General features: G+C 43.6%; 1 protein-coding gene across 4 annotated transcripts in view; it reads left to right on the top strand.

The window, feature by feature from the left end:
• Positions 1-21,179, top strand: part of slc20a2 (solute carrier family 20 member 2) — an 83,897-nt gene that overhangs the window by 48,416 nt on the left and 14,302 nt on the right. For all 4 annotated transcript variants that reach the window (XM_033017901.1, XM_033017898.1, XM_033017900.1 and 1 more), the window contains 6 exons: positions 717-857; positions 4,630-4,715; positions 4,831-4,927; positions 8,762-8,881; positions 8,975-9,178; positions 19,730-20,321. In XM_033017901.1, the coding sequence (XP_032873792.1) occupies positions 717-857; positions 4,630-4,715; positions 4,831-4,927; positions 8,762-8,881; positions 8,975-9,178; positions 19,730-20,321 (1,240 nt within the window). The remainder of the gene's footprint in view (positions 1-716; positions 858-4,629; positions 4,716-4,830; positions 4,928-8,761; positions 8,882-8,974; positions 9,179-19,729; positions 20,322-21,179) is intronic.

Below are 21,179 nucleotides of genomic sequence, written 5' to 3'. Positions count from 1 at the left end.
GAAGGATTTGGTGCCTAAGATTCCATTTAGTCCCAGCATTATCATTACAATGTAAGTACAATAGACAATATGTGCAGGAGTAGGGCATTCAGCCCTTTGAGCCAGTGCCACCATTCAATGTGATCATGGCTGATCATCCCCAATAAGTACCCCGTTCCGGCCTTCTCCCCATATCCGCTGATATGGCCAAGTTTGCCTAGGGCTAAGTATGCTTATTCGTGCCTAGGTTTATGCAAGAAAAGCCTGCTCTCAGGCACTACATTTTCATGCTAAAAGAAGGCTGAACAACTGGACAGCATTCATGTTCTTAACCCTCCTCTTCGTTCCCATCTGGTACTTAACAAATACAAGTGACATGTGATATATAGGTAGAGTTTAGTAGAAATACTGAGTGCAACGGTATTCGTAATAGAGGAGTTTATTTATTGGGAACCAGATTCCAGAAACAGTAGCTGCAGTGTAAATACATGTTTTCTGATGAACAAAGTAGAGTGACCCATGTAGCAAAGCATTTCATAGCTAATAATTTATTTTCTTGAAATGTAATCGCTGTTAATTGCACAATTTCAAATCCCTTGCAAATAGTTGTGTGACTTCATTTGATGTTGGTTTTTCTAAACCAGATAATTCTAAACCAGAATATTTAGTGCTGAAACAAAGTGTGATTTAACAGCGAAAGTTAATGCCTCACATTTTCTTATTCTTGCTTCTGATAGGTTCTGCAATCTGGCAACTCATTGCTTCATTTTTGAAGCTTCCGATATCAGGCACACATTGCATTGTCGGAGCCACCATTGGTTTCTCGCTTGTTTCAGTTGGTGCTCGGAGTGTCCGATGGGTCCAGCTCATCAAGATTGGTAATTGACCTTTTCCTTTTGTGTGTGAGACTATTATGCACAGAAACAACGATTGCTAACTCCTCCATTTCATTATTTTTCTGACAGACGTTGCTGTTCTTTCACAATCTTCAATCTCTTTTTTTTAATTTTTTTATTTATTTATTTATTAGAAGTAGACATATTATACAATGTAGTTACATATTATAGTAGAAAAAAAAAACTTTTCATATACATCAGTCATACATTATTAAAATTTTCCATTATCAATTACTTCTGCTTCTAGTATTTTTATTTTTTATAGAAAGCGAGAAAAAGAGAGGGTAGAAAGTTACAAATAAAAAAGAAAGCAAAAAAAAAACACAACAGAAAAACAAGGGAGGTGGAATGGGTTACCTGTGATACATCAATGGAGATAGGTTCGTAGGTTATAAAGTATAGAGTATAGTTTTTCATCTGTTCCTGAGTTCAAGTTTCAGCTGGGTCCTCGTGCTGTGCCAGTCTATCCCTTCAGATAGTTAATGAATGGAGCCCAAATTTTATGGAAAAGATCTTGTTTGTCCTTTAAGACAAGTCTAATTCTTTCTAAGTATAGGGTCTCCGACATTTCCGTAATCCACATTTTGATTGTGGGGGTTGTAGGGCCTTTCCAAAATTTTAATATTAATTTTTTTCCGGTTATTATACTGTAATTGAGGAAGTTTCTTTGGTTTGTTGTGAGTGTTAAGCTTTGTTCTGATATTCCAAGTATTATTAATTTTGTGTCTGGGTCCAGTTTTGTATTAATAACTTTTGAAGTTATTTCAAAAATATCTGTCCAGAAATGTTTAAGTTTTATACAGTTTGCAAAAGTATGTGTTAAATTAGCCTCTAAATGTAGACATTTATCACAAATAGGAGAGATTTGTGGGAAGATTCTATTTAGTTTTATTTTAGAGAAGTGTAGTCTATGTAAGACCTTGAATTGTATTAAAATATGTCTGGCATTTAATGAACATTGATGTATTTGTTGTAAACTTTCGTCCCACATATCTTTCGTGATAGGATGACCTATTTCAATTTCCCATTTGTATCTATGTAGTTCGGTCGGTGGTACCTCGTTATTTAGTAGGGTGTTATAAATATAAGCTATTAGTTTTTCAGTATTAGGATGCTTGTTCAGACATTCATCAAGAATTTCTGATTCCCTATTCCTGTAAACTTGTGTATTAGATTTAACATAATCTCTAATTTGTAGATATCTGAAAAATTATTTGAGTGCAATCCATAATTCAGTTGTAACTCTTGAAATGAAAGAAAAGTACCTTTCCCATAAAGATGTCCTATATTTTTGATTCCATGATTTTTCCATTGTGTGAAACCTTTGTCCATAAAGGATGATTTGAACAAAGGATTATTTACAATGGGAAGGCAGAGTGGTATATTATTCAATTTTAAATCTTTTTTTATTTGTTTCCAAATTCGTATTCCACTATGTATTATGGGGTTTTCTTTATAGGTTTTTTTGTGCTGTTTTGTGGGGGCAAATATGATCGGTCCAATTTCAAAAGGTATACAGTCTTCCTTTTCCATCATTAGCCAATCTGGTTGTTGGTCCATTTCTTCCAGCCAAAAATTCATGTTTTTAACATGGACTGCCCAAAAATAAAATAAGAAATTTGGCAAAGCCAGACCTCCATTTATCTTTGATTTACATAAATGTTTTTTACTTATTCTATGATTCTTATAATCCCAGACAAAACTTGTAACAATGGAGTCGACTTTTTTGAAAAAAGTTTTTGGGATATATATCGGAATTAATTGAAGTAGGTACAGTAGTTGCGGTAAAAAAATCATTTTTATAGCATTAATTCTCCCAAGCATTGAAATGGGGAATCTTCAATCTCTTTTTAATTAGAATTTTGGGCACTTCAGTTATATTGAATATCAATAAATACTCAATAACGGCTCATTTGAGTCCCCGACAGTATTTATGTTGCCAGTGAAATCTCTCCTCACTTGTTTCAGTTTGCCTTTTATTAGCACATCCCTCTATTGTTTTCACCTTCATGTACTATCTTGTTTCCTTTCAAATTAGTCAATGTGTACCAAATGTACATGAGGTATAATGTTTCGCATTCTCATCATTCTAGGTCAAGGTGTTTCTCCTAAATTTGAATGATTGGCTTATGATTATGAATTTTAGTTGTGGGCCTAAGGCAAAGATAGATAAATTCTTGATTAGTACGGGGATTATGGGGAGAATTGTTGTTAGGAGGGAGAGATAGATCAGCCATGATTGAATGGCGGAGTAGACTTGATGGGCCGAATGTCTTAATTCTGCTCCTATCACCTATGACCTTTTCCCCATCCTCCACAAGTGGAAACTTTTTTCTATATCCACCCTGGATATATTTTAAATATATTTTTAAATACTTCCTAATCGTCTCCCTTTTCGTGATTGTTAAACATTGATATCGATGTACTTCCAATTTTTGAAGGTTAGACGGAAAGAAAGGAGTGGGACAAATTTGTTTTTTAAAAAAAGAGACCGGTAATGAGAAATGATCAGGAGATCAAAATTGAATCCTTTTCAGTGGAAATAAGAAACTGTAATGGAATGATATCCCCAGTGGGAGCAGCCTGCACGCCCCCAACAAGAACTACTGCAGGACGGCATAAATCAAGAAATAGTCTTGCAAGAGATAGCAGCAATGAATATGGGTGACTGAAATGTTCACATAGATTGACAAAGATAACTTGGAGATCAAGTTCATAGAATGTTTTATCTACACTTTCTCCAAACAATTATGAAACCAACCAAGGAGCAGTCTACTTTAGACCTGATCATTAATTATGAAACAACAGAATGAATGAACAAACTCATAGTCACTTCTGGAAATGAACGATGAAGATAATTCAAAGGGTTAAAGGAAAATAAATTACAACGGTGCGAAAGCTAAAAGTGGATTGCGAAAATAAATTCAAAAGAAAATTAGCGGATAGACTGCCATTGCCGAAGAAAACATTTTTTTTTTTAAGATCTGAGGAATAGATTATGAGGAAGATAGTCCATTCCAGGCTAATAAAGGAAGGTTTAAAATAATAAAACAAAAGGAAATGTTGTGGTGATGCAGAAGAATGGGGATCTTTAGAAAATCAGCATAGGATGACTAAAAAAAAAAAAAAGAAGTTTAGAAAATAGATTAGTATATAAGCTTGTGCCGATATATACAAATGGAAGTGAGTTAGTAAAGTTAAATGTCCATTCCTTAATGGATTAATAAGGAATTAATAATGATGAAGAAGGCACATGGTAGAGAATTAGAGCAGGTGTTCTATATCTGTTGTCGTGGTGGAAGACATAAGCACTCTAAATAATAGTCATAATCAGTCCCTTTCATTAGGCAAAGCAATGGGGCTCATAGTTGACAAATCCTGTGGCACTGCTACCTTGACTGAGATTCTAGAATCTATTATTTAACCAGGTTAATAATATAAGGTGCCACTTTAAAGATGACTGCTCATGGCATTAGGGAGAACATAGGATACAGGATTAGCTAACCAAAAGAAAATATTCAGGACAAAGGAGTTATTTTCAATTCCACAGCTGTAACTGGTGGAGTGCCACAGAGATCAATGGTGTGGGCTTGACAGATTAACAATCTATAACGACATGACTGATCGTGTGACCAGTGTCCAATTCAAATTTAACTCCTAAATCATCATTTTCCATTTAATCTCTTTTTTTGGGAGGGCAAATTGCAACCTTATTTCTGATCATTTTTGACTTGTGGCCGTTTTATCATTGCAGTTGCCTCCTGGTTCATTTCCCCGCTTCTATCAGGGATAATGTCTGGAGTGCTCTTTATCCTAATTCGATTCTTCATCTTGAAAAAGGTGAGTATTATTTTCTTAAAGGAATTTAAATTGTGAATTGAAACCCATTCTTTTGCACCCCCCCCACCCCCCCCCCCCCCACTTTTTGAAAACACTAATTAAATCATTTCTGTAGGAAGATCCTGTGCCGAATGGCCTACGTGCACTCCCGCTGTTTTATGCTGCTACTGTAGGGATAAATACCTTCTCAATCTTGTACACTGGAGCACCATGTAAGTACCTTTTGGAAATTGGTTGCAGCTTTGGTATGAAAATGATCACAGCAACAGCAATCGGCTGCCTTATTTTGCACCCAACCACAGAAAACAAAATTGGAGCATAATGCTAAATGGGTAGCTTTTTGCTGTGACCAACAATTTGTCAATAATAAAGGCCAATTTCACCACGTTAACATTTTGCCATTTTGACTACATAGTAGGTTTTTTTTTTAATCAAAGGTGACCCATCAAGCTGTAACCAGCAGATGATGTTATCTTTTATCATAGCTGATGGATTTGCCATAATTGGCTACTAAAATTGGTCCCAAAGTTGAGGCTTGCTTCAATTTGGCTGTGATCTACATTTTAATGCCAGGATAGCTTTGTAGCTTAGCAACACATTTCAACAGAGAAACATTGTGTAAGTTAATGGCCTTAGATCTATCAAAAGTAATGAGTCTGTTGTCTATAATAAACTGTTGCTGCTTCTTAAATTATGATGCAGGAATGTTGCAAATTTGAGTTCGTTTTTTAAATTTAACCTTTTTGGATGGAAATATGACAAATAAATTGCGTGCTTTGATTTATGTGACATTTTAGAACATGGAACAGTATGGCACAGGAACCAACCCTTTGGCCCACAATGTTTGTGTTGAACATGATGCCTAGCTGAACTGATCTCCTCTGTCTGCACATGATCCATTTCCCTCCATTCCTTTCACCACCACGTGCTCATCTAAAAGCCTCTTAAACACCGCTATCATATCTGCACCATCAACCCTAGCTATGTGCTCCAGGCCCCCACCACCTTTTGCCTCTTAAAAAAACAAACTTGTGCCACACATCTCCATTAAACTTTTCCCCTCTTATCTTCTAACTATGCTGCCTAGTGTTCGACATTTCCACCCTTCCAGAAAAAGTTCTGACTCTATCCTATCTATATCTCATAATTTTATATACTTCAATCAGGTTTCCCCTCAACCTCTGTTCCAGAGAAAACAATGCAAGTCTATCCAACCTCTCCCTGTAACTGCAACCCTCTAATCAAGGCAGCATTCCGACAAACCTCTACACCCTCTCCAAAGCCTCCAAATTGTTTCTATAATGGGGCAGCCAGAACTACATGCAATACTTCAAATGTGGCCGAACCAACGTGGCTGCATCATGGCCTCCTAGCTCTTATAGTCAATGTCACTAACAATGAAAGCAAGCATACCTTATGCCTTCTTTACCACCATGCCTAATTGTACTGCCACCTTTTAGCGAGCTATAACCTGGACTCCAACATCCCTCTACACATCAATGCTTTAAGGGTCTTGCCATTTATTGTACACTCTATCCTTACATTCAATCTCCTAAAGTGCAACACCTCGCACTTGCTCAGGTTAAACTCTATCTGCCATTGCCCATTTCTGCAGGTGATCTCTATCCCGCTGTATTTTCTGACAGCATTCCTCGCTGTCTGCAACTCCTCCAATTTTGGTGGCATCAGTAAACTTACTTACCAACCCATCTACATTTATATTTAAGAAAGAACTGCAGATGCTGGAAAAATGGAAGGTAGACAAAAGTGCTGGAGAAACTCAGCGGGTGAGGCAGCATCTATGGAGCGAAGGAATAAGTGATGTTTCGGGTCCCCTTCTTCTGAAGAAGGGTCTCGACCCCCGAAATGTCACCTATTCCTTTGCTCCATAGACTCTGCCTCGCCCGTTGAGTTTCTCCAGCACTTTTGTCTACCTTCCATTTATATTTAGGTCCTTTATATATATCACAAACAGCAGAGGTCCCAGAACAGATCCCTGTGGAACTCCACTGGTCACAGACTCCAGCCAGAATACGTACCTCCACTTTCCCTTAGGCCCAACCATTTGCTGACCTGCTGCTCTGGTTAACACCCCTTTGCCATCCCTGCAAGAATGTTGGTGCCCCTTTATTGGAAAGAATATGGAGGAATTTCCCAGATGTATTTTTTTCCAAGCTAATTTGGAGTCATACAGGGCAAAAACAGTGCTTTGGCCCAACCTGTCCGTGCTGAGCAAGACACCCATCTAAGCTAGTCCCATTTGCCTGTTTGACCTATACCCCTCTAAATCTTTCCTACCCTTGTACCTGGTCAAATATCTTTAAACTGATATTGTACCTGCCTCAATCGCTATCTCTACCAGTTTATTCCATATAACTACCACCCTCCGTATGAAAAGTTGCCCTCCAGTTGCTATAAAATCTTTGCATTCCAGTGCTTGGTTTTCCATTAGCAACCAAGAATAGAACACATTGTTTGAGAAAGTGTTGAATATCATGTCAATACAATGTATAGATTATAATTTTACTGAAATCATGTATTATCCATGGCTCATAGCAAACTATAACAAATGCTGAAAAACAGAATTAAAACAGTAAAGCAATGACTGCAGTTCAGGTGCTGAGAAATTTGAGCACTATTCCTAGGTCTGTGTTAGGAGAGTTGTCATGTCCTTTCTGATCAGAGCCCAGTATTTATTTGTTTGGGGTACGATTGGGAGCTTGGCTGAATATTTGAATCAGTGGTGGAGAAGTGGCGGTGGTAGCGATATGGGAGAGCCCTTCTAACACTGCTGCTTGAAATGGATGGGTGGGGTTAGTTATGCAGAGGCTGATGGAATGATAGAAACATAGAAAATAGGTGCAGGAGTAGGCCATTCGGCCCTTCGAGCCTGCACTGCCATTCAATATGATCATGGCTGATCATCCAACTCAGTATCCTGTACCTGCTTTCTCTCCATACCCCCTGATCCCTTTATCCACAAGGGCCACATCTAACTCCCTCTTAAATATAGCCAATGAACTGGCCTCAACTACATTCTGTGGCAGAGAATTCCAGAGATTCACCACTCTCTGTGTAAAAAATGTTTTTCTCATCTCAGTCCTAACATATTTTCCCTTTATCCTTAAACTGTGACCCCTTGTTCTGGACTTCCCCAACATCGGGAACCATCTTCATGCATCTAGCCTGTCCAACCCCTTAAGAAGTTTGTAAGTTTCTATAAGATCCCCCCTCAATCTTCTAAATTCTAGCGAGTTCAAACTGAGTATCCAGTCTTACTTCATATGAAAGTCCTGACATCCCAGGAATCAGTCTGGTGAACCATCTCTGTACTCCCTCTATGGCAAGAATGTCCTTCCTCAGATTAGGAGACCAAAACTGTACGCAATACTCCAGGTGTGGTCTCACCAAGACCCTGTACAACTGCAGTAGAACCTCCCTGCTCCTATACTCAAATCCTTTTGCTATGAATGCTAACATACCATTCGCTTTCTTCACTGCCTGCTGCACCTGGTCATGATCATGATCTTCATCATCTATTTATACCAGTCGGTTTTTTGAAACCACAAATTATGGTTTTATTGTAAGTAGCAGATGCTAGCAGCATTCTTCCTCCCACCTCGAGAATAATTTCAATAGCAAAAGAAAAATGAGGTTGGAGCCTTTTGTTCTCTAAAATGTTTCATTTAAATTTTCCAGTTGTTTAACAACCATTTCTATTTTATAGTTGAACAATATCAAATGTTTAAGTGTATCTGTGCCAAAGGTTTTAGATGCCTTTGATTGAGTGTAATTGAGTGTTTGTAAAATAGATGGTTTTTTTAAATGTATATAAAATTTATATAAGGTTATCACTTTAAAAATTAGTAAATGGAGTTGTGGTGTAAAGCTATTCTGATTTTGATAACTATGATTTTAAAACTTGCGGGGTCCAACTGGAATGTAACTTGTTTTGAGTTTTAATATTAAATTTCCAAATGCAGAGACTTCTTAAAATGATTATTGGATTCTAAGCAGAACAATCAGATTGCATTTCTATTCTCTAGTGCTGGGATTGGGCATGTTCCCCGTCTGGGCAACGGTGCTAATCAGCCTTGGTGGAGCGCTGCTGGCTGCACTCGTGGTGTGGCTGTTGGTATGCCCCTGGATGAAGAGGAAAATTGAAAGTAAGCCTCTGACACTATAGTCATGAGCTGTGTTTTCTTTTTCAGGTGCAATTAAGTCCTAGTTAAGTTAAAACTACCTAATCTGTCTTGCAGGTAAACTAAAGGTTAAGGTGCTGTCTAAACTTTCAAATGAGAGTCTTGATAAAAGCCAAGATGAAGAAACACCAGTATTTAAAGAGCTGCCTGGTGCAAAGGCAGCAGACGAGTCCATGCTACCTCTCACTGGTGGAGTCAGTGAGGCATGTGCTGGTGCCTCAGAGAGCCATGTTATCGCTGCAACGACAGGAGTTTCAAATGGTGAGTCAGAACACGCACAAGATTTCAGCCTATTGTGTATTAATGAAATTATCTTAGCAAGAAGACTGTAGTTGATATCAAGGTGATGTCATGCAACGTTCATGCCATGAGTGCCTTACACTAATCATTTCCAATAAGAGTACAACCATTTACCCCTTCAATTCAATAGTATTACTATTTCAGAGATCCCACCATCCATATCTTATATCATAGCTAATTAGCCCTGGAACAGATCAGAAATTGGGTGTCATGCAATGAATGACTTGTCTTCTGACATCATATGATCATAAGTGATAGGAGCATATGCTGAAAAGATGAAGTATGAAGGGAGGCTGGCCAGGAATATAAAGAAGGACAGTAAAAGCTTCTTTAGATATGTTAAGGGAAAAAGAGTAGCAAAGTCAAATGTGGGTCCCTTGAAGGCAGACACGGGTGAAATTATTATGGGCAATAAGGAAATGGCAGAAGGGTTGAATAAGTACTTCGGATCTGTCTTCACTAAGGAAGACACAAACAATCTCCCAGATGTACTGGAGGACAGAGGATCTAAGGGGGTAGAGGAACTGAAAGAAATTTTCATTGGGCGAGAAATAATATTGGGTAGGCTAATGGGACTGAAGGATGATAAATCCCCTGGGCTTGATGGTCTGCACCCCAGGGTCCTCAGGGAGGTGGCTCTAGAAATAGTGGACGCATTGGTGATCATTTTCCAATGTTCAATAAATTCAGGATCAGTCCCTGTTGATTGGAGGATAGCTAATGTTATCCCACTTTTCAAGAAAGGAGCAATAGAGAAAACGGGGAATTACAGACCAGTTAGCCTGACTTCGGTGGTGGGAAAGATGCTGGAGTCAATTATTAAAGAGGTAATAATGGAGCATTTGGATAGCAGTAAAAGGATTAGTCCAAGTCAACATGGAGTTATGAAAGGGAAATCATGCTTGACTAATCTTCTGGAATTTTTTGAGGATGTGACAAGTAAAATGGATGAAGGGATGCCAGTGAATGTAGTGTATTTAGACTTTCAGAAAGCCTTTGATAAGGTCCCGCACGGGAGACTGGTGACTAAAATTAGAGCACATGGTATTGGGGGTAGGGTGTTGACATGGATCGAAAATTGGTTGGCAAACCGGAAGTAAAGAGTAGGAGTGAACGGGTCCTTTTCAGAATGGCAGGCAGTGGCGAGTGGAGTGCCGCACGGCTCGGTGTTGGGGCCGCAACTGTTTACCATTTATATTAATGATTTGGAAGAGGGAATTAGGAGCAACACTAGCAGGTTTGCGGATGACACCAAGCTGGGTGGCAGTGTGAACTGTGAAGAGGATGTTAGGAGGTTGCAGGGTGACCTGGACAGGTTGAGTGAGTGGGCAGATGCGTGGCAGATGCAGTATAATATAGATAAATGTGAGATTATCCACTTTGGCGGCAAAAACAAGGGGGCAGATTATTATCTCAATGGGGTTAGGTTAGGCAAGGGGGAGGTACAGCGAGACCTGGGTGTCCTTGTACACTGCTCACTGAAAGTTGGCGTGCAGGTACAGCAGGCAGTGAAGAAAGCTAATGGAATGTTGGCCTTCATAACAAGAGGATTTCAGTATAGGAGTAAAAGGTTCTTCTGCAGTTGTATAGGGCTCTGGTGAGACCACATCTGGAGTATTGTGTACAGTTTTGGTCTAATTTGAGGAAGGACATCCTTGTGATTGAGGCAGTACAGCGTAGATTCACGAGATTGATCCCTGGGATGGCGGGGCTGTCATATGAGGAAAGATTGAAAAGACTAGGCTTGTATTCACTGGAGTTTAGGATGAGGGGGGATCTTATGGAAACATATAAAATTATAAAAGGCCTGGACAAGCTAGATGCAGGAAAAGTGTTCCCAATGTTGGGCGAGTCCAGAACCATGGGCCACAGTCTTAGAATAAAGGGGAGGTCATTTAAGACTGAGGCGAGAAAAAACGTTTTCATCCAGAGAGTTGTGAATTTATGGAATTCCACGCTAAAAAGGGCAGTGGAGGCCAAATCACTGGATGGATTTAGCTAGTTAGATAGAACTCTAGGGGCTAGTGGAGTAGAGGGATATGGGGAGAAGGCAGGCACAGGTTATTGATAGGGGACGATCAGCCATGATCACAATGAATGGCGGTGCTGGCTCGAAGGGCCGAATGGCCTCCTCCTGCACCTATTTTCTATGTTTCTATGAGCAGAGTTAGGCCATTCGGATCATCAAGCCTACTGCACCATTCAGTCATCTATCTCTCCTAACCCCATTCTATTGCCTTCTCCCCATAACCTCTGACACCTGTACTAATCAAGAATCTATCTCTGCCTTAAATATATCCACTGATTGCCTCCATAGACTTATGTGGCAAAGAATTCCACAGATTCATCACCCTCTGACTAAAGAAATTCCCCCTCATCACCTTCCTAAAAGAATGTCCTTTAATTCTGAGGCTATAACCTCTAGTCCTAGACTCTCCCACTAGTGGAAACATCCTCTCCACATCCACTCTATCCAGGTCTTTCACTATTCTGTACGTTTCAATGAGGTCCCTCCTCATTCTCCTAAACTCCAGACATCCCAGATCCACACCTAAGCATAAGTCAGGTGTTTAATGGAAAACACTCCACTCATCTAGATGAGGTCAACTGCAGCAATGTGTAACCATCCAGGGGGAAAGTGTCTGCTTTGTACCCTATTTACCACTGAATTTTGCTTTCACCACCAGCGTAGAGTGGTTAGATAGTACTCGCAATGCAAATGTAACGTTATTGCCTACCCAGTGCTGTATTCAAAAACGCAGCTCATCACTTTCTCCCTGGAACCTCTGTATAACAAGGACATCTTTATTGAGTTTCTACTGTTAACTATAGCTCCATATTCAACAACATAATTTCAACCATAATTCAGGACTGGGGTCTCAGCACACCCTCTCCGCAATTTTATCCTCGACTTTCTGAGCCACAGATCACCATAAGGATAGGCAACAAAACATCCCTCATGATAATTCTCAACGCCGGTGACTGCGAGGCTGCATTCTCAACCCCTTCTACAGTCACAAATGTGCGGTCTAATTCTGCTCCATTTACAAGTTTGCAAATGACAAAACTAACATCTGGGCTAGATCTGGAATAATGATGGTCACAGTAGAGAGAGAAAATAGAGCCAAGTAACATGGTGTCAAGACAACTACCTCTTCCACATTGTCAGCAAAATGAAGGAGCTAGTCATCAACTCCAGGAAGCAGGTTGGAGTACATGCCTCAATGTGCATCAATGGTGCTGAAGTGGAGATTGCCAAGAGCTTCACATTCCTAGGCATAAATATCACCAATTTGCCGTGGTCCAACCACATTGAAGCAACAACCATGGAAACACTTATGCTGGAAGACTTAGGAAATTCAATATTTCTCCAATGTTTCTTATCAATTTCTACTGATTCATCATATTCGGCATTCTATTAGGATGCACCACAGCTTAGTTTGGCAACTGCTTTGCCCAAAACTTCTAGTAAGTTGCAGAAAGTTCTGAACACAGCCCCCTCCATCACACAAACCAGCACTCCTTTTCCCGCCAGCCCCTCCGTCAGTTCCAGCTACACCACGCTACCTCAGAGAGCAGTCAACATAATCAAGGACCACTCGCATCCCTGTCACACTCTGTACTCCCCTCTCCCATGGGGCAGAATGTGCAAGCGCATACCTCGAGATTCAAGAACAACTGTTATCAGGCACTTGAATGAACCACTCGTAGCCAAGGATGAGTTTCAAAATCCTAATCTACTTTCTTGCAGCCCATGCACTTTCTCTGCAGCTGTAACACTAAATTCTGCACTGTTTCCTTTCTCTTTGGCACTATCTGATGTACTTGTGTGTGGTATGACATGCCTGGATTTCATACAAACCAAATTTTCACTACATGTCGGTACACATGACAATACTTGCAAATGGTCAGTATTGCTGACTATGCTAAGATGTCCACATCCCAAAAAATACAAGAATGAAAAAGTGACTCCAGTGTACAACATGGTAGACCCTAATACCTTCTCTTATTGTCTCATGCTCTTATTCCAAACTGTTCACAATTAAAATTTGTCCAATTATAGCACAGGAGCAGCCCTTCGATCCACAATGTCTGAGCTGACCAGGTCTAAACTAATTCCATGTGGCTGCACATGGTCTATATGCTCCATTCACTGCCTGTTCATGTGTTTGCCTGAAAGCTTCTTAAATATTGCTATCATACCTGCTTTTACCATTTCCCCTAGCCAGTGTGTTGCAGGCAGCCATCACTCTCTGTAAAAACAAAAAACTCCTCTCATAACTGTCCTTATGAACTCCTCCCCCACTTGCCTTAAACCTATGCTGCAAAAAATTACCCTATCTATGCCTCTCATAAATGTTATATATCTGTCAGCCCTTTGGCCTCCTGCACTCTAGTAAATATAACTGAAGTTTGTCCAGCCTCTCCTTGTAACTAACAGTCTCCAATCAAGTATAGATATATGCTTTTAGATTGCAGAAAGTTGTCAACACCTTGTACCATCAATTTGCTGCATGGTTGACTGTTGTGCAGCGAGGTGGCAGACCTTCGTGTTATGCAGCACAGAATCGGGAAACCTGCCTATAGAGGGAAGCCACCCTGCTTGTCCCCAAAGAACTGGAGCGGGAGGTTCATGTGACGGTGGGCACAAGAACAAAAGGACCAGTAAGAGAAACTAGGTTCTTGCCTTCCGTGCCCTCAAGGCCAGCAGCAGGAGGTGCCCCAGGAGCACAAATGCTGGATGGTGGTTGCGTGAGGAGAGGGATGACGACTCGCTGGCCAATCCAGATGGAGTCGATGGCTGGAGGCCCTGCAGCAGCCTGGGGCTCGACTTGATTTGGTGCTGCTCGAAGAGACTGAGTGTGCGGACCGGACTCAACCAGAAATTGCATGGGGTGGTGGAGAACGCTTAGAACATTGTCTGGTCAGGCCAACTCTGCAACACCACCAGGCAACCGGCCTTTACGGCCAGCTGCAACCTTGACTTTGAACACGGCGACTCTTGTACATGGTCTCAGTGGGCTATTTCTTTGTAGAAAGTACAAAGTACACTTTGTACTTCATCTGGGACTGTGTGTATGTATAGTAAGAAATGAGTTGAGAATTTGACCACACAGTTGTGAATCTACAGGTAGCACACACTGCAAATGCCAATAATCAGAAATACAAATACAAATTCTTATCAGTACTCAGCAGGTCAGGCAGCATCTGTGGAGGAAGAAACTGTTTTAGTCTAAGGCCAATGAAGTTAACTATTTGAAAAAGCAAAGTGCTGGAGGATACATGCCGGCCCAGAAGCATTTGTTTAGCGAAATGGACAGATAACGTTTTATGTTGGTACCCTTATTCAGACGGAACTAACTACTAGAAACACTGGTGTGGAAGGTGGGGTTGTCATAAAAGAGGTCATTGACTTAAAGCAGCAACAGTTTTACTCTCTTTATGCTGCATGACCTGCTTTCTTATGTTTTGTTTATAACCACTCTTCAGCAGCTATCTACTGGCCAAAGCAGTTGTGAAGGAAACCGCTGTGTGGGAAGGCAAAACTGGCCAGACTGCCAATGACTAATTTTATTTCCCTATCCTTCTGGCATAAACAAGGTGATTTCATGAGATTTTGGGTTGTCCCAAATTCCATCCAACACATACAAAAGAGATGTAACACCCTGCTTTAGTTCTTAACTAGATGACTGCATTAGAATTAACTCTTTCCCCTTGCTTTGATCCTGCATGCTATGAACCTACCAATTGTGAAACTCTAAATTCTGTGTCCTGAATAGTAATTTTTCAGATGACACTAATGATTAGTAAATTTGCAGATGGCACTACAGTAGGCGGTGTCAAAAGTGAAGATGGTTATCAAAAATTACAGCAGGATCTTGATCAGCTGAGCAAGAGGGCTGAAGAATGGCAAATGGAGTTTAATGCAAACACGTATGAGGTGTTACATTTTGGGGATTTAAACCAGGGCAGGACGTTCACAGTGAAGGCTATGGCTCTGGGGAGTGTTGTAGAGCTGGGGGATCAAGACGACAAAGAAGTAGAATTGTTTCCTTACAGCACCAGAAACCAAGGTTCAATTCTGACTACAGATGCTGTCTGTACAGAGTTTGTACATTTTCCCTGTGACTTTGTGTGGGTTCTGGTTTCGTCCCACACTCCAAAGACGTACAGGTTTGTAGGTTAATTGGCTTCAGGAAAATTGCAAAATGGTCCCTAGCTTGTAGGATAGTGTTAGTGTATGGGGTGATCGCTTGTCGGCATGGACTAGGTGGGCCGAAGGGCCTGTTCCGGTGCTGTAACTCTAAGGTAAAGTCTAAAATAATTTTCTGAAAATTGCAGCACAGGTAGATGGGGTGGAAAAAAAGGCTTATGGTCCATTGGCCTTCATCAGTCAGAATAATGAGTATAGAAGCTGGGATGTTTTAGAAGATGTTGGTGAAGCCGTATTTGGAATATTATATTGGTTTTGCTGATGAAGAGTCTCGACCCGAAACGTCGCCTATTCCTTTTCTCCAGAGCTGCTGCCTGAACCGTTGAGAAACTCCAGCATTTTGTGTCTATCTAATTGGCCATCCATCAGCCCTGATTTGGGAGCTTTGATCTGTGATTATGGCCTCACTTTTTATAGACAATAGGTGCAGGAATAGGCCATTCGGCCCTTCGAGCCAGCACCACCATTCATTGTGATCATGGCTGATCATCCCCAATCAGTACCCCGTTCCTCCCCATATCCCCTGACTTTCTTTAAGAAATCCCCCTCCTAACTTTGAGAACCCTCTGAGTATCCAGAGAACTGACCTCCACCACCCTCTGAGGCAGAGAATTCCACAGACTCACAACTCTGCGTGGAAAAAGTGTTTCCTCATCGTTCTAAATGGCTTGCCCCTTATTCTTAAACTGTGGCCCCTGGTTCTGGACTCCCCCAAGATCGGGAACATGTTTCCCGCCTCTAGCGTGTCCAAACCCTTTATATTACTAAAAGTCTGTTCTTGACCGGTTTTGGCTTTCTGTGCTGTGATTTCCGAGAGTATGCCGCCACTTACGGCCGTCATTTTTGGCCACCTCGCTCAGCGCCCCCCTCCGCCGCATGTGTGCTGAGGATTTTACCCGTCGATGAAAATTGACAGAGATTTTAATGTTTTTACAAAATTCCCCATTCTCTCTGCTGCCCCTGCTGGAGGGAGGGGGTGGGACTATAAAACCAGGAAGTGGTGTGCCTCAATCAGTCTCTGCAAGTGGTGTGCCTCAATCAGAGCTCTGAATGACACTGACAAATGTCTACAGCACTGTGAGTACCCTTAATTTGGTTTGAAAATGAAAATATGGTTAGAGGTAAAAAAGCACTGCCTGCAAATGGTTGTTTGGGTTTGGGTTGAAGTAAAAATGCACCCTATCTCTCCCCCCCCCCCACTCCCCCCCCCCCCCCCCCCTCCTCTCTCCTCCCCCCCCCCCCCCCCCCACCTCCTCTCCCCCCCCTCCTCCTCTCCCCCCCTTCTCCTCCTCTATCCCCCCCTCTCCCCTCTCCCCCCTTCTCCTCCTCTCCCCCCCCTTCTCCTCCTCCTCTCCCCTCCCGCCTCCTCACTCCCTCCTCCTCTCACACCCTCCCTCCTCCTCTCTCCCCCTCCCTCCTCCTCTCTCCCCCTCTCCTCCACTCGCCCCCTCACTCCTCCCCTCCCCCTCCAGCCTCCTCTCTCCCCCCCTCCTCCTCTTCCCCCCTCTCCTCTTCCCCCCCCTCTCCTCTTCCCCCCCCTCTCCTCTTCCCCCCCCCCTCTCCTCTTCCCCCCCCTCTCCTCCTCTCCCCCCCCCTCTCCCCCTCTCCCCCCCCTCTCCTCTCCCCCCCCTCTCCTCTCCCCCCTCTCCTCTCCCCCCTCTCCTCTCCCCCCCCTCCTCTCCCCCCCTCTCCTCTCCCCCCCTCTCCTCTCCCCCCCTCTCCTCCCTCCCCCTCTCCTCCCCCTCTCCTCCTCTCCCCCCTCTCCTCCTCTCCCCCCCCTCTCTTCCTCTCCCCCCCGCTCTTCCTCTCCCCCCCTCTCTTCCTCTCCCCCCCTCTCTTCCTCTCCCCCCCTCTCTTCCTCTCCCCCCCTCTCTTCCTCTCCCCCCCTCTCTTCCTCTCCCCCCCTCTCTTCCTCTCCTCCTCCTCCCCCTTCTCTCCCCCCCTCCCTCTCCTCCTCGTCCCCCCTCCCTCTCCTCCTCTCCCTCATCCCTCCCCCTCCTCTCCTCCTCTCCTCCCCCCCCCTCTCCCTCCCCCCCCCCTCCCCCCCTCACTCTTCCCCCCCTCCCCCCCCCCCCCCTCCTCTCCCCCCCCCTCCCCCCCTCCTCTTCCCCCCCCCCTCCCCCCTCCTCTCCCCCCCCCCCCCTCTCCCCCCCTCCCCCCCTCTCCCCCCCTCCCCCCCCTCCCTCTCCCCCCCCTCCTCCCCCCCTCCCTCTTCCCCCCCTCTCCTCTTTCCCCCCCTCTCCTCTTTCCCCCCCTCTCCTCTTTCCGCTTCCCCCCCTCTCCTCTTTCCCCCCTCTCCCTCCCCCCCCTCTCCTCTTTCCCCCCCTCTCCTCTTTCCCCCCCTCTCCTTCTCCCCCTCCTCCTCCCCCCATCTCTTCCCCCCCCCTCCTCTTCCTCCCCCCCCCCTCTCTTCCCCCCCCTCCTCCTCTTCCCCCCCCCTCTCCTCTTTCCCCCCCTCTCCTCTTTCCCCCCCTCTCCTCTTTCCCCCCCTCTCCTCTTTCCCCCCCTCTCCTCTTTCCCCCCCTCTCCTCTTTCCCCCCCCCTCTCCCCTTCCCCCCCCCCTCTCCTCTTTCCCCCCCTCTCCTCTTTCCCCCCCCCCCTCTTCCCCCTCACTCCCCCTCCCTGCTCCCCACCTCTCCCCCGCCCCTCATCTCACCCCCCTCTCAGCACTCCCTCTCTCCTCCCCCTCTCTCCCCCCTTTCTCTCTCTCCCCTCCATTAGCGTGAGTGCGGGGGAGGGGGGGGGGGGTAGTTGGTGTGTGACGCTGCATGCCGCCTCCCCCCCCACAACCGCACGTTGGGGGAACAGACCCAACGGACCTGCACTTGGTCTAGTAATCTTCCCTCAGCATATGACAGTCCCGCCATCTCGGGAATTAACCTTGTAAACCTACGCTGCACTCCCTCAATAGCACAAATGTCCTCCCTCAAATGAGGGGTCCAAAACTGCACACAATATTCCACGTGTGGTCTCACTAGGGCCCTGTACAACTGCGGAAGGACCTCTTTGCTCCTATACTCAACTCCTCTTGTTATGAAGGCCAACATTCCATTCGCTTTCTTCACTGCCTGCTGTACCTGCATGCTTTCTTTCATTGACTGATGAACAAGGACCCCCAGATCCTGTTGTGCTTCCCCTTTTCCCAACTTGACACTTTTGAGCATTGCAAAGATAGAATCTCTGCTACCTTGATGAGTCCAACGATGATCGCGGTCAGTTGGGTTGTGATGGATTCCATGTGGTCAGCACACGTTAGATATTTCCTTGAATTTGTGAATCTACAGGCAAAGGCCCACAGGTTGGTGCACCACGAGAGGCATTCATGATGGCGGAAGTGGGTCCTGTCGTAGATTCCTAAAAAATGATTTTAAAACAATTAAACAATCTGTAGACCATCCAGACCTAGAAAATACTGGAATTATCAATCAAGAGGAGTCGTAAAGATGGATGGGAAATGTTTAGAAGGATATGGTTTAAACACGGGCAGGTAAATTAGTGTAGATGGGGCTCCTGGTTGTCATGAACAAGGACCTCCAGATCCTGTTGTACGTCCGGAGAATGCAGCGCCAGAGACCTGGGTTCGATCCCGACTGCGGGTGCTGTCTGTATGGAGTTTGTACGTTCTCCCCGTGATCTGCGTGGGTTTTCTCCGAGATCTTCGCTTTCCTCCCACACTCCAAAGACATACAGGTTTGTGGGTTAATTGGCTTGATAAAATGTAAAAATTGTCCAGTGCTGAGTGATGTTCTACCTAGAGCTTTTCAGCGTACTACATCCAGATCCAGATCATGGGCAAGTTGGGCCGAAGGTCCTGTTTCCATGCTGTATGACTCAGTGACTCTCTGCATCAGCCACAGCTGTACATGGTCTCCTTAGCTGATTGAGCATCAGATGCAATTGTTTTCTGGCACACTAGTGGGGTTAGTCCAGGTGCTTGCCATACTGCAGCTAAATGTTGATACCACCTTGTGTGTCGGTTTATAGGCTCATCAAATGGCCCTGAACCAATAAGCAGTCCTGTCCGTGCTGATTTGGTCATAATTTTATTGGACTCAATGGGTTATACATTAGAATGGGTCCTCCTTGTTCCAGGCAGCTTTTTCTTCCATTCTCAGGCGTACAGCAATTGCTGGCCAGAATGTTATTTATCCTGATGTGCCCTAAGGGGTTATAGACTGTGTCTGCCAGTGTGGTAGTGGTTTGGCCATTGCTGATATTTATGAATTTGTCTTGGTTCCCAGGAAACTGGAAAGTAAATGTTACCTGTTAACCTGAAAGATACTAATTTACTTTTATAGGTAGAGCTGCATCCCTTACGAATGGCACCTTAAAATCTCCTTTTTCAAATGGTACATTTAATTTTGAAGGGCACTCGAGAAGTGACGGTCATGTGTACCACACAGTGCACAAAGACTCTGGACTATACAAAGATCTCCTACACCGGATGCATTTGGATAAGATCACTGATGATCGGACACAACCGGAGAGCTCTTCCTACAGACTTCTCCGCCGCAACAACAGCTATACCTGCTACACTGCCGCTATCTGCGGCATGCCGGTCCAGCCAGCCTTCAAGTCCTCAGATTTTCTGGGGGTGGAAGACAATGAAAAGCTGGTCGATGATGTGGCCTCCTACTCCAAGAAACGGCTTCGTTATGACAGCTATTCCAGCTACTGCAATGCAGTAGCTGAAGCAGAGATTGAGGCAGAGGAAGGAGAAGTGGAATTGAAGCTGGCAAGTGAGCTGAGTGATCCCCTGCCGCCACCAGAGAATGCTGCGGATGAAGACAGGGAGGAGAAGGAAAAGCCCCAAGTCCATTTGCTCTTTCACTTTCTCCAGATCCTTACCGCTTGCTTTGGTTCATTTGCACATGGTGGTAATGATGTTAGGTAAGTGCACTTTCAAAACTCTGATTTATTTCTCCTCGCAATGTTCATCGACATATTTATTTTGTGTCTAATGTGCCAATCTCAGTGGGGGTTGAGTTGCAAGGTTGGTACCATTGTAACATTGGCCATTGTTTTACAAATAACTAAATAACTATTGTTTGCAGTTTCCTTCAAGCTGTGCCTATTTTGACAGAGCTTCCTCTGTTCCCTTAAATTGACCGTACCAGGGGCTGGTCTTTAAATTATAAAGCAAAATTGGATTGCCCCAGGGGAAAACCAATAGCTGAACTTTAAAAACAAAAACCTGTAATACGGTTGTATGTCTCAACCAGTGTATTTATTGCATGCCTCTCATGGTTGCGGCAGAGCTTATGCATACATTGCATGCTCCCAGATATTAGTTTCTGACGTTGGAATATTGGCATTAACTCAATGAACACTCTCCTCTTGATCTTTTGGATAGCGTTGCTTCCAATTTGTGTTTCTCATATGTAAAGAGTTCAACGTTTAACTTTACAAGGTGTCTCCAACAAAGGTTCATTAGAACTAGCCATATAAATGTGTCTATTCCTCTGCTCAAAACCTCACATTTTGGCCCATGACCTGACTGAAGATAGAGATAAACTAAAGATTTTCAAGGGACCACAAGTTTAATGATATTTTGCCTATGTGCTCTAATTCCTAAGTAATCTTCCACAAAAATCAACCACTAACCCACATAGCGTGCCAAAGGTTTGCTAAAGATCAAAGTAACCAGTTGTGCATATCTTGGCAATTATTATATAAGATGGTAGCTAACATTTTCTCTTGTAATTTGGCTGAAATGCTTCATTTAAGCCCTTTGGCTTGTTGTAACTC

The sequence above is a fragment of the Amblyraja radiata genome, chromosome 3, assembly GCF_010909765.2.
Source record: "Amblyraja radiata isolate CabotCenter1 chromosome 3, sAmbRad1.1.pri, whole genome shotgun sequence".
Classification (NCBI taxonomy): Eukaryota; Metazoa; Chordata; class Chondrichthyes; order Rajiformes; family Rajidae; genus Amblyraja; species Amblyraja radiata.
The sequence above is the reverse complement of the archived record's forward strand: the minus strand, read 5'-3'. Positions and strand labels throughout refer to the sequence as shown.